Source organism: Rhinolophus sinicus, linkage group LG09, assembly GCF_036562045.2.
Source record: "Rhinolophus sinicus isolate RSC01 linkage group LG09, ASM3656204v1, whole genome shotgun sequence".
Classification (NCBI taxonomy): Eukaryota; Metazoa; Chordata; class Mammalia; order Chiroptera; family Rhinolophidae; genus Rhinolophus; species Rhinolophus sinicus.
In genome coordinates this window covers 100,346,217-100,361,023 of record NC_133758.1, presented here as the reverse complement: position 1 = coordinate 100,361,023, position 14,807 = coordinate 100,346,217, and the positions used below count along the sequence as shown (strand labels likewise).

The 14,807-nt window shown below is 35.2% G+C and overlaps 1 protein-coding gene across 1 annotated transcript in view; it reads right to left on the bottom strand.

The window, feature by feature from the left end:
* STK31 (serine/threonine kinase 31) overlaps positions 1-14,807 on the bottom strand; it is a 78,867-nt gene that overhangs the window by 53,712 nt on the left and 10,348 nt on the right. Inside the window, exons 2-8 of the mRNA XM_019727764.2 lie at positions 11,922-11,968; positions 11,782-11,834; positions 9,452-9,550; positions 4,791-4,865; positions 2,579-2,737; positions 1,180-1,538; positions 62-236 (exon numbers count right to left, since the gene is read on the bottom strand). Coding sequence (XP_019583323.2) covers positions 62-236; positions 1,180-1,538; positions 2,579-2,737; positions 4,791-4,865; positions 9,452-9,550; positions 11,782-11,834; positions 11,922-11,949 — 948 coding nt within the window. The 5' untranslated portion in view covers positions 11,950-11,968. The remainder of the gene's footprint in view (positions 1-61; positions 237-1,179; positions 1,539-2,578; positions 2,738-4,790; positions 4,866-9,451; positions 9,551-11,781; positions 11,835-11,921; positions 11,969-14,807) is intronic.

Here is a 14,807-nt window from a genome sequence, read left to right as displayed (position 1 = left end):
CAAGTAAGAGTGGATGAATACACAGAAATCCCAGTACCTTAAGCCATTGAACATACCATACCTGAAGTTCCTGGGCAGTCTGTTCTACCTTCAATTCTAATGCCTTGTAACTTTCAAGAAGAACCTCCTTCTCTGATTTAAGCTTTTCATTTTCTTCAATCAGTTTCTGGTCCTGTTTAATTTTTGCCAGGCTGACATTAGACCTTATACTAAAATCACCAACAGCCAAATTTTCCCTATAAAAACAAATTCACTCATGTTAAAAACCAAACTGTGTAAGACTGACAGAGATCAGAAATCTAAACTAAATTATCTTAGGCTTTTTATACCAGAATATATCTTAATTTTGGAAACGAATCTAAAACCTTTACCTAGTTCAACATTAAAAAATATTTTACTACAAACTAGATTTTACAACTAAAGTCATACTTCAGAAACAATGCCTCCAACTCTCACGGAAAACATGTTACAACTTCCTTGTAGCAACACCAGCTCCAGCAAATACAATAAAAACCATATTCTGTATCAATATCTTCCGACCCTCCTCCCCATGACCCTCACTCCATTTGACAGTTTAGTTCCTAAAGTGCTGATAAGATCCCAACAAACAGCTGCATCACCTAACACATGGCATCATGGCTCGGATCATGATACAGAAGTATATAAATGGCTTGGTACTTATAAACCTCAAATCTGGTTTTCTGCTTCAAGTTTATAATTCAAAATTATCTAAAAAAAAAAAACTCCATCACAATACGTTTTCAAAGAACAAAGAGCCTCTTTTCTACTAAAAGGAAAGGCAATTCCCTGACACTCATTATTCTTGAAGCCATAGGAAAAACTTCAAAGCTTATGGGAAATTCTAACTTTGCTTGAATAATTCAGATTTAGGGGTAGATCTTTATTTTTGATAAATGTATTCACGAGTTGTCATGAAGAGTTGGTATACAAAATTTCAATGTTTCAGGAATAATTTTTCTTTCAATATGGCTTTTAATGAAAATATTCCTGCTGAAAAAGAGAATACTACATGTTTGAGAAAACTCGAAATAATCACTTCCTCAAAATCACTGACATAGCTGAGGACTCCAAAAACACATGCCTTGACTTCTACTATGACAAGGGTTTCTACCATGAATTAACGATTAGGGAAGACAAAAAGCCTCCCCACAGTCTTACTTTGGAAATGTCACATGAGTTCCTGCGTCACTGTCATCCTTCATGTCAAGCATCAGCCTCCCACTTACGCATGCCTTCGGCCTGCTGAGTGTTGACTGGTTTGATCTGTGCCCCCACAAGGGAATGGGGCCTTTGAGGTTCCTGAGAACAAGCTGACCAGGATCTGAGTTTTGTTCCTCACTGATGTTAGCGCTGGCAGTGAGGTTGCGTTTTTCTGCAAAGCCTTTCTTAGCCACCTCTTCCCCTATATCCACAGTGCCATATTCAGCCTGAGCGATAACTGTTCCATCGTGATAGGTAGCTTTAATTTTCATTTTTATTTCCTTTTCAAAAATCAAGCTCCCCAAAAAGTTTCTGCCCTAAGAAAGAAAGGAAAAAAAGACATAAACCAGCTATACCAACATGTTTTTCTTCACTTATTTTATTTCTACCCAGTTTTTCCAAGAATCTTATTTCTTCATTCTCAAATCTCTATAAAAGTGGTCTTACATTATTATTGGCTATATTTAAATATATTTCTGCATGTATATGAATATATTCCAATTACATACTTGCTGAAATCTTCCTTTCAGAAGTAGAGCTAATACCCGTATAGGCACACATATGTATAAATTTTTAAATATGTATCAATTAAATGCCCTAGAATAATTTTTTTAAATCAAGCAGACTGTGTTGACCATTTTGGCCCCAACTAAATATAATGGTGTCCTGAGGAGCTACAGCACATAAAAATGAATTTTGGTATCTAGAAAAGGTGCTAAGATTCAATCACATCATGATTGCACAGATTTAACAGGTAGAATTCCTGTAAAACCACCCCTGAAATTATCAGATGTCTTCCAGAATTAGGTTACTAATCCAAAATTTAATGGAAATGAATACAAACTAGAATCTACATTAGCAGAACATCACTGCCAATTACCACATCCAACAGTATTGAGCCTCTGCCAACATGATAAAATCTGCTTCATTTACAACTCCACTAATTTCAAATTTGTGGTATTTATGGCCATAGCCATGTTAAAGATCATTTTTAGTTAATAAAATACTTTCTTAAAAGCAAAAGACAACAGAATAACTATATTCATCATTTTTTCCATCATATAAGAGACTATCCTTTTAAGCTTTCACATCAGAAGAAACTATTTACATTTATTATAAAAACATATATATACACACGTATCGATCACTTTTATCTGATCATCAAGATATTTACCTAGCAAAAGATGAGCACAAATGTATCATATTTGCTTTTGAATTATCCTATAATTCAAATTTATCACTAATTTATACAGGTTTTTTACATTAAAGAAAATTAGTGGAATTTAACTACACATAGTTTGTTTCAAGCACATAGTTTTACTTCCATTAACAAAAAATATTTAAAAATCTGACTTGCCTGATCAAACTGGCTAACTTCTTGGCCAGAAGGAATCCGTAATCCCCAAAGTCTATACTTTTTGGCAACACTAGAAAATTGCAAATCCGAAGGAATCTCCACTATATCAGATCGATTTAGAATTTCAGTATTTCCATAGTCAATATATCTGACCTGACACTGGGGAAAAAAATGAAATAAATACTAATATGGAACTTAGATTAAGTATCTCCAAAGAAACCACCAACATGCTGCTTTTTGTTAATTATCTATAAATCAACAGCATTTTACCTCAAATTGACAAAATGTATTCAGAAATGAAAGCACCCACAATATTCTCAAAATAAGGATAGTTTGACTAGTACCAAATAGTACTACTACCAACAGCACCATTTCTTATTTTGGCTTTTTTTAAAACTGGTATTTAAGTAAACAAATCTATGAAGTTTATGGCCCTCTCCTATCTCGAATGTTAAAATCAATCAACATTCTTAAATTCAAGTTACAAACAATAAAATCTGAAAAGGCAAAGTTATCAAACTTCCTTTGATAGAATTAAACCCACTTCAGCTTTTAGACCTTGGAAATGAATCAAATTCTCCCTTACCTCCAGATCTATATCTGTTTAAAAAGTAAAAAAGAAAAACAGTTTATTGCAAGGTCAAAGTCATCTTGCCCTTTAATTTAAAAACATAAAGCCAAATCAAAAACAAGTGCAAAATATCATTTCCAGTTGTCAAACTGTGGGAAAAAGGTCTATTTCACTAAAATAAACTGTTACCTACAACAGTAATAAATCATGAGATTTTTTTTTAAATCTATTTGGAACATTACTCCAATTGTTTAATCTTATCATCTTATTACACCAAGAAAAATATTTACAAAATTATGTATTATAAAATATTTTAAATCCAGAAAAGCCACCATAAGGAAAGAAAACTATAAAGGAAAGCCTAGAGATACTTTTACACAGCCTGCAATGTACAATTGTCACCAAACAGCTATTCAGAATCAACTCTCTACAAATCCCATTAAAAATCTCCCACAAATTCAAAAATAAAATAGCTAAACACAAAGAGAATGCATCACATTTAACCAAGGCATGAGAAAGTCACAATCAATCTTCATTATTAGCAATATGCACATCAATTAAGTAAAAGATAAACATAACTTCAGAATCAATAAAATGTTCTTTTCCTACTGAAACTTAATAGAATGAACCTTTAAAAGTTACTCAGCAAAAATTAAATATAATTATTAAGAACTGAGTTTACAAACCCTGTTTGAGAAGTGTCCTGGAAACTGGTTTGGAAAGCGACGATTTTTTGAGGAGTACACTAACCATTTGCCTTTCCCAGGCTGCTGTTCTACCCTAGCTCCTGAACTTGAGCTGCAACCACCAGCCAGATTTCCAGCCCCAGCCTCCAGCCAGCCCTGCTCTGTCACTTGGCTAGCCCCCGTCATTCAGATTGGCACATGCCAATAACTTAATCTATTCTATTGCTACTGTTTCTTCTGATAGGGATTTTTGTATGACTGGTTTTTTTATATTGACAAAAACTTATTCTTTGAAAGCCAGGGAGGATTGTGTCAGCAACCAAGGACCTCAGTTCACTCCTGAATCGGGTTTTTCTTCCAACTGCAAGTTTTAGTTGTGCCACTAAATGGTATATAGACAGAAGCTTACCACCCCCTAAATTCTCGATTCAATATATTCTGCAATATCTATCACATTCTTAAAGCTATCAGTCCATCTCTACATTTCAAAACAGGACTTTGTAGCCAGCAGTATTTAATGGTAATATTTAGGTACAGCAAATTATAATCTAAAAATTAAAGTTAAATATTTTTTTAAAAAAGCAAAAATATAAAATAAAGTGAAAATTACCCATGTAAAAAAAAAAAAAAGAAAAAACTGAGTACAAAGAACCAACTGGTCACCAAAAATAATCCACAAATTATGTAATCTATTTGTGGACAATCTGGGGGTGTCCAAGTTATATAACAACTTAAATTCAGAAGAAATGTTCTCAAATCTAACCTGAATTTTTTTAAGCAATTCATTTCTTTTATGTTCACCAGGGGAAAAAAACATATGTTTTAATCAGTTTACAAGTTCATTGAACCAGATTTTATTACTATTATGAATAAGCAATGAAGGGCTAAATAAGCATCAAATTTTAGAACCACAATAAACATTCCTCAGGGCAAAAGAACTGAACACTGTTCCTGCCTTTTCATCACTGACGAATTTCAGTACTTTGCATCTGTACCAACATTTATCTTCAGAAAATAATCCACCATAAATCTACAAAGAGAAAAAAAAAAAGGAAAATTATTTGACGTTTTAATGAATCAAAACATGCTAAGTAGATCAGAATAACGGTTAGCATTTATTAAGCACTTACTATGTCAATAAGCACTTTATATATAACTTATTTTATTCTCACAACAACCCTATGAGGCAGGTGCTTTGTTTTCACCATTATATGCCCAAAGTCATAAGCTAGTAAACAGCAGAACCAGGATTCAAACTAAGGCAATCTGACTTCAGAGTCCATTATGCTAGTCTGCCTCTCCAAAAAAAGGGAAGAGGAAAGACATAAAAAACAGAAAACTCAAACAGAAGGCACAAATTAGTGTTTTCATATTCTTTGGAGATGTATGCACCCCTGCATTCATTAAAGCATTATTTACAATAGCCAAGATATGGAAGCATCCTAGGTGTCCATCAATACATAAATGGATAAAGAGGATACATGAATGGATAAAGTATATATGACATACAATGGACTATTACTGAGCCATAAGAAAAGAATGAAATCTTGTCATTTGTGACAACATGGATGAACCTAGAGGGTATTACACTAACTGAAATAAGTCAGATAAAGACAAATAAGTACCGTATTATTTCATTTATATGTGGAATCTAAAAAACAAAATAAAGGAACAAACAGATCTGAACTCATAGATACAGAGAACGAACTGATGTTTGGGGGGATGGGCAAAAAGCATGAATGGGATTAAGTTCAGAGTTCCAGCTTTAAAATATTTAAATAAGGCATGGGGATGTAATGTACAGCGTAGGGAATACGGTCATTAATATCATAATAACATTGTATGGTGTCAGATGGTTACTAGACTTATCATGGTGATCACTTCATAAGCAACATAAATGTTGAATCACTATGGCGTAAACCTGAAACTAATACAATATTGTTTGTCAACTACACTTTAGTAAAAAAAAAAGGTACAAACATCAAAGACTTGAAATCATGCTGTTTCAATGTATGAAAACATAACTAGTAAAATTAATTGCTAAAACATAAAAATGCCAAGTACATGCTACTTAAGTCTAATTCTCAACCATGGTGAGATCCATATGTCCTACCAGCCAAAAAAGATTTTTATACTTCTTGCTTTATATATAAGGACTTTAGGGCTATTACGTGAACAAAAGTAAATTAGATAATATCCTTAATACTGAACTTCCATTTATTTTAAATTTATAATTTAATTTAGTTTAATAAAATAACAAAAAGAGGAGGTGGCCGGTTAGCTCGGTTGTTACAGCACAGTGCTGATAACACCAAACTTGCCGGTTCCATCCCCACATGGGCTACTGTAGGCTGCACCCTCCTTAAAAAAAATAAACGTAAAATAAAGAGAAAAATGTATATACTTGAAGTCAATTCCTTAACCTCTGCACCATTGACATTTGAGACAGGCTAATTCTTTGCAAGGGGTAAGGGGGAATGGTCGTCCTATCCATTGTAGGATGTTTAGCAGCATTCCCCCCAGGTCTCCACCCACAAGATACCAGTAATACACCTTCAAGTTGTGACAACCAAAAAGGTCTCCAGACGTTGCAAAAATGTCTCCTCAGAGTGGAAGTGGGAAATACAAAATCACCCCACATTGATAACCACTTTGAATCATTCATTCTCAATGAGGGAAATATATTCCCAAGGGATTGAAAACTCGTTCTTGGGGGTGGGTGAGGGTATCTTAGACATTACAATGGCTTGTAGCCCTCCAAAGTTCAATCCTACCTGACAACACAAACAGATATACAGTTTATCTGTGTTGTTAAAACATTTTCGGGAAACGGACCCATTAGGGAAAACATGCCTTAGAAGGGCATAGTTAAAAAAAGGTTGAGGAACACTGCTTTAAGTGACAGAGTATAAAATTAATTTTAAGTGTATCACACTGAACTAGGACAAATTCACAGATTTTAAAGCAAAAAAGAAGACAGTGTGAAACGTAAAAATCCTCAACTCCCCAAAGCAACAAAGCACAAATCAAGTCAGACACACAGATGGATATCTAGCAAAGCAAATGCTATAAAGGACAGGTATGTTCAATTAGCACTTGAGTCTGGTTTCCTTAGCTACCATTCAACAGCTGGAGAGCAAGAGAGGGCACAAATGGCATGGTACCCTCTCCCAACTATCTTACTTCATTTTTCAGCAAGCAAACATGTTTAAGTAACAAAAATAGCTGATAATCTACAGCCCTATTCAATTTCAAACTCTGCAAAAGGTCATATTATCTTTAGTTAAGACTTTGTAATAATATGCCAATAAAATGAACAACTGAATATAAGCCAAGTGATAGAAATGGTGTATCACTGCAACCCAGTCTAGGTAGGAACAGAGCTGAGACCCAAGCGTGTTAAGGAATCTGAAGTTCTTGACCCTGCTGGTGTGAATGGTCACAACCATCATAAATACAAGTCTCTCCCAAATAGGTTTATTTGTGTCTATAACATAATCCCATTGTGCCTGGTCCCAATCTTCTCCTCTCACAACTCCACTATTCATAGCCCATGACCTGCCTACATGGTGAGAGGGAGAGAACCACTCAATCACTAAGGAAAATTTACAAAGTATAATCCATTCATGGATAATCAGAAGTGACTGAGTAATCATTAACAATAAGAAGTCTATTATTGAAACTAGTTTGAATTTTTTGTAAAGCAACTAATCTATTTTGCACTCAACAGAGGAAAAGCAGGCATGTCTTAATTTTTAACACTATTAAAGATGGTCATTGACTACCAGAATGCCAAAAAAAAAACACAAAAAAAAACCTAAAAACTACAAATTTCATTACCTTATCCATTCTGATGCTCAACTCCAAGTTACATGGCTTCCTTCCTTCTAAATTTCTTCTTTTTTACACATTTTTATATATGCCGTTGGGGTTTTAATTATTTAAAAATAAATTAGAGGCATGTTATTAAAAGAAAATCGAAGTATATCGAAAGGGATAAAGAATAATACTTTCATCCCAATTCTTCAACATGCACTCTGAAAATAATTTTACATTAATACTTTTTACATATATACTAGAATATGTTTATGCTTTATTTACACAAATGGGCTCATTTTATATATACTATTTTGCACCTAATTCCATAGCAAAATAGAGACCTACCTCCATCATTTAAGTAACTAGAGCGTGGAGCTGGGTAAGGCAAGCGAGGCACCCAACGCATAAAATTTAAAGAGGCATTCACTCTAAACTACCAAGCCTGCACTAGCACAAATGCCTCCTTAAATTTCATGTTTACCTTACCCTAGTTATCAGTCCCAAAAATGATTACTTAGTATCTACCACAATTCATTAATTAGTGCAATACAGGGTAACAGTTAAGGAAGTGGGCTCTGTGAGTTTGAATACTTGAACCACTATTAACTACCTGGTAACTTTCATAAGGTTATCCTAGCTGTGCCTCAAGACAAACAACTTTGAAAATGGGGAAAAGATTTAAATAGGCACTTCACAAAAAAAGATACCCAAATGATCAATAATATTATGAAAACATGCTTAAGTTCAGTACCCATCAGGAAAATAAAATTAAAATCACAAGTTAACACTATATACTGGCCAGAATGGCTAAAATTAAAAAGACTGACAATGCAAAGGATTGGTGTGGACATGGAGGAACTGGAACTCTCGCACTTTGCTGGTAAAAATACAAATTGTTTTGATACTGTTTGCCAAACAGTTTGGCCAGTAGCTACTAAAGAAAAACATGCCTACCCTACAACTTAGCAATTCTACTCCTAGGTATATACTCAAAAAAAATGTTAATAGTCGTACACCCAGCAAAAGGCTTGTATAAAAATTTCATAGCAGTTTCATGCACAGTAGCCAAAAACTACAAACAATCCAAATGTCCACAAAGGGAGAATAAATTGTGATATATTTATACAACGAAATAATGCATAGCTTGAAAAAGAACAAATTACCAATATACCAATACACACAATAATATGGATGAAATCTCAAAAAATATGCTGAACAAAGAAGCCAGATATATATTAAAAGTACATTATTATATGATTTAAGAACCGGAAAATGAATCTATGGTGATAGAAGCCAGAACAATGATTAACTCTGTTAGGAAGACTACTGACCCGAAATGACTGAGAAGAGACCTGAGAATATTTTCTGGGCTGATGGAACTGTATCTTGATCTCAGTGGTGATTATACAGATGCATACATATATAAAACCTCATCAGGCTGTATACTTAAGAGATACACATTTTACTGTATGTAAGTTATACTTTAGTTAAAAAAAAAAAATCATCAAATTGTTCTCCATATAGATACCTCTTACAGATTTTTTTGTGAATCACTGTCAGAGCCAAGGATTCTGTTTTGTTCACCATTGTATACTCAGTGCTTAACACAGTGCCTGGTACATAGCAGATACGCCATAGTATTTTTGAAAGAATAAATTTATTATGACTATAGTTTATACAAACTCTAAAATTTTTCCTTTCTTTCAAATACATCAAAAATTTCAAAAACTATAAAATTTAAAATATAGTAAAGATAACAGGAGAGATGGAATAATTATATCCAAGAATATGGCTCACCTTCTTTAGATCAAAATTCCCAAAAACTGAATTGGCATGGGGACAAACTTCAGACAGTGAGCAACCAATCTTCATAATATCCTTATTTCTACTGATACTCTAGAAGGAAGAACAGATATAGTACAAGATTCAGTAAATTATTTGACAGTGTTACACAATTAAGGGTCTAAGCATAATACTTAAAAATTTGGGGAGCATTAAAAATTAATTTTTATGTCAGTGTTTTTTCATAATTCAAATTAGTTCTTTATAAGAAATGGGACTAGGTTATAGAAAAGATTTACTTCCCAATGAGTTCAAATTACCTGAAATTCAAACCAAGATACTAAATATTATTAAATCATATGAAGAGGTAACTTTAAACAATTGTCTCTGGATTTTACTTTAGATCAAATTACAATTGCTCAAAATGAATAGCATATTTTGGCCAAATGACATGGGTCTTCTCACATATTTGTTGTTGTGTAAACGTAATGCTGTAAAAACAATTTCACACTGTACGCATTCCCCTGTACACAAATTAAAGCTCTTTCAAATAAAAGTGGAAGTCAAATACTTAAGATTCCTTCAGCTGCCACTCATCCAACTAAGTCTACCAAAAATTCTGAAGTGTTCTCATGTAAGTGGCTTATCTGGCAGAAATCCAGGGGCAGAAAAACAGAGAATATACATGAACAGATCTCCATCTTGATCTGTCTACACATATTTCTAAATCTCTATTTACTCTTCATCTATATCCCATCGCAACCCCAATCAAATTTTATAGTTTGCTTCTTGAAATCATTCAATTCACATGGATGTCCTTAGTAGTTTTAATCTTTTCATCCATTAAAGACACATTTCCTAACTTTTTTAATTGTGTTTAAATTTCTACAGGGGCTTCAACTTCATGGCTGAAATCAGAGTTTGGCAAATTATTGGCCTCTGACACCCTTTTTGATAAACAAACTTTAATGGATCACTGCTACACCTATCTGTTTATGTATTGTCTAGGGCTGCCTTTGCACTACAATGGCAGAGTTGGTAAGAGCTGAACAGCTGTGACAGACTCTGTATTTTAAGGTTTACATAACCCACAAACCTTAAAATATTTCCTATCTAATCTTTTACAGAAAAAGTTTGCTGACAACAGATTTCAAAAACTTAGTATGAAAAAAGGAAAATATCTTAATATATTTGTGCTGATTACAGTTTGAAATGAAATTTTGTATATTTTGACTTAAATAAAATATATTTATTAAGATTGATTTTACCTGTTTCTTTTTATGTGTGAGCTAAATTTTAAATTACTTACCTAGTTCACATTATATTTCTACTGGACAGTGCTGGTCTAGAAAATTTTTTTTACGCTAATAAATGTTGTTCCTATATAATGAGTTTAAACATATAATTTATCATACAACCTGTTGAGAGGGACACAGGTGCTATTAATACAGAGACAAAGGGCAGAGAATCAGAACACATGGGCACCCTTTAGAAAATATATTCACAAGAAGAGACAAATTTGCCACTAGTTTTCTATTAATATCACCCTCCTACAGTATGTTTTTCTACACAGATTTAAGAACTCTGAGTTAATCATATTCTTCTATAATTTTTCTCCTCATAAATTCTATTTCCCACATTGTCAATTCACTCCACCCCCCCACACACACACACACAAAAGAGTTCTCATGCTACAAGAAGTATAGAGAAATGTCATTCCCCTCCCATATCATGTGTAGTTCACAAAATTAAAAATTAGTGAGCACTTATGTCCATTAGAGGGGTGCCTTCTTAAATCCTGGAACACAGGGACTTCGGTGCCTTGTTTTGTATTTAAAACTGAGTAATTTATCTGACTTAAAGCCAGCCAACAGAAATTTACTAGTAATGCTCCATTACTGCTTCCAATTTTATGAGATACTATATCTCAAATTCAAAATTAAGCCATTAGAAAAAATGACTATCTTAAAACTTAATCTTTCAAGAAACAATCTTATAAAAGACCCCTAGATGGAGCTATAACTTTACAAATGTAACAGTTTCTCAGAATCTTCAGTAATTTATGCAGCCTAGATTGTTGGTACTGAATTGAGTGTAATTCTGAAACCACAATTAAATTCTTGCTGTTTTATTTCACCTCAGTGTATTATGAGCATCCTACTCATAACTCAGGTGTTAACTTCCAGCTGTACCCACTTGTCCAACAATAATAACGTTCAATAAAAATTAGGAATTGAGAATGACAACGATATATATATTCTGAAGTTTTTAATTTCTGTTTTCTTGGGGAGGACCTGTTAGTGGACGAAGGAGTGGGAGAGGAAATCAATCAGCCTGCGGTTTACCTGGGCCCAAAATGTTACTGCATCTTCCACGTGACTTCCAACCACATCTTCAACTAAACCAAATCACAATGCAAAGAAAATTAGAAATTACTCAAGATCATCTAGTTCTTACATCCAATAATAATTTTTAGTGCCAGTACCTTTATTGTAATGTGTATCTTCATCCATTTGGACAATTCCTGAAAAACTAAAACAATTCGGTATCTTGAATTAATTAGGTTCTAATAATCTGTCCATTAACAGTGAATAAAGACTAAACCGTGTAATGTTCAAACTCCTACAAGTATGTTTTGTCCTAAATAATCAAAATTCAAACTCTATATTAAAAATGACCTGAAAGACATTTTCTTCAATAATTATTTTGAGTACGTTGCATTTTGCAATTTCATTCTATATCATCTCTACCTTTGAAATTATCTCTTAAGCCAGTCTTTTACAAATTTACACTAAAGTGGGTAATTCATCCATATTTTGATCAGTTACATAAATCAGTACCTCGGAAAAACGTGCATATTCTTTTCAAATAATTGATGTCTTCCCAAAGCAAGAGTAGGACTTCCACAATTTAGACAAAAACAAACACTACAAATATATATGGAACAAATGCTTGACTGGTAATCCCTTTTCATTTAAAAGGCACAGTGATTTCTGCTTTTGAAGATATCCTGCAATTAAAGACTGCAAAATGAACCAAATTTTGCCCATTACTTAAAAATTAATTTTCATTACATATTATACTGTCATGCAGGGTGTCACGCAGGGTCTCTGATCCCGCTGCCCACATAAGAACGCAGGATATGGAGAGGCCAAAAAGGAACACCCACAGAGCCATAGGTAGGAGAGCCATACCCCTATATTCTCGCTGGCAACTGGGTTGGAGACACAGAAAGCAGGAGCCACACTATCCACAAGTGCCGTCCACTTCTCTCTGCCACTCTCTCTCTGCCTACCTCACTTGCTAACTGCAATCCGCTGTTGCTAGCTCAGCCACCATCTTCTTGCTAGCCCCCCTTTGCTGCTAGCGTAGCCACAGCAGTTATATTAGTGGCCAATGACTCACTGGTTACAGCTGACAGCCAACTAGCCACAACTGATGGCCATCCAATCACAGTTGATGGCCATTTACTACCCGAGTAAGCACCTTTCCACGTGAGGCCGAGAGCCTGGAAACTGCACTCCTGGCTCTGTCCCCACAAATACTTTCTCAACTGCAAAATATTTCAAAATAAACGTCTACTAGTTTATAATTTTATCCATAATACACTAGAATATTGCACTTTACACACTAAGTGTGAGTTCTTTGAAGGAAACTGAAAATATGGATTTTTTTAAGAGCTTTAAAAGTTATCTAAAAGTTATCCGAAGTTTAAAATGCTCTCTGAACTAGGAAAAGTTCATTCTATGTCACAGGGGGGGAAAGGTCATAATTTTTATCCTTTGTTCTAATTTTTAGTACAGCTTAGATTTTTTTTCACATACACTAAACAACACCAAAACATCTTCAAAACATTTATTCTTCCTCCAACTCTTCCAATATCAGTCAAAAACCAATTTTTAAATTGAGTAAAAAAGTTGTAAAACCAAATTGAAATCTGTTTAAGGACTCTATGTCCCTGGAAGACACTGGCTTAAATTTAGTAAAAATGAAAATGTTTACTTTGGAAATCCCACTAGACACTCTAAGAAGCTATTTCTATAGTAGTTTTTAAATCGTATTTTAAAGGTCAAAAAGACTTTTCCTGATGGTTATAAGGGAACTAATGCTGCCCCCATTCTTTTGCAAACCTAGATTACCAAATGGCACTTCCAAATCTCCAATTCACGGCAAGATTTGGAATACGTGTGTCCAGGTCACTCCTTGAAAACTATTTTGGGAGATTTTGAATTTAAAATGGCACAGAATTTGCGGGAAAAGAGAATTCCACCCCACAACAGCCCTGCGTGTTCCATCATAAAAGAGAACCCTCAGACCTGAGCGATCCGAAAGCCAATTTCAAATCCTGGTAGCACACACTCCGAAGCTGGGGTGCCCGGCACCCTCAGAGGTAGGCGAGCGGCTTCAAGGCGAAGGAAGGCCAGGAAATGGGCCTCACCCTATACGGGGAGACTTAAACAGCAACCGGGGTAAAACTACCACCCTGGAAGCGGCCACCATCGAACCTACCAAGAGGACTACTACTGACCTCACACTTTCCGCCACAGAAGCCCTAGAAAAGGGAGCCGGTTCCCACATGTTGGGCCTTCCGCCCTGCACCCGCCACGACAGCTCACCGACGCACACGTGCAGACTTACTGCGCATGCCTGCGCCCCAGGGCGCCTGCGCACGCGGGACTGCACCATCATCCGGGTCACACGAGAGCCACTGGCTTGATCACGAAGCAGCCGAGGCTTGAGGCCCGGGGCCTGCCTGAGGCTTGGGACCTGCCTGCTGCTGGGTGCACTGGGCGGGGCAGAAAGCAGCGCACAGAGGTTGCGAGTGGGGGGTTATGGGCGGGGGTAACACGTAACACCCCCCCCCTTCCACACCTGCGGGTTGAAGGCAGGTTTTTCACTTTTTCACGAGGCCTTGAAGAATGACGTACGGTAGTGGCATGCAGTTCGGGGTCTTTCTAATTTGTTCACGCTGATTTAAATTTTAAAACAGCCAAATTAGAAGAATCCCAACATTCTTTTTACCAGATGGAAAAGAGGAAATAACTTTGGTAAATGAAAATGTGGTTTTCAGATTGGTAGCTTTAGAAGCATTTCTCAGCCCAGCTTTAGCATCGATGTCTCTAATCTGTGGCAGAATTTTTCATAATTTGGGGGGAGAGGAGGGGAGAACTAGCTTAGGTGTTCGGTTATATGCAGATAATACAATTTGTAACAAACCTTGCACAACAGTTAAAACTATCTCCACTAATTTAACACCTTGATTGAGGTATAATTAATAAACTGTATGTATTAAAGGTGCACGATTTGATAAGAGCAAATATGTATACCCTGTTGAAATCACCCTCACCATCAAGGTAACACTCATTGAAAA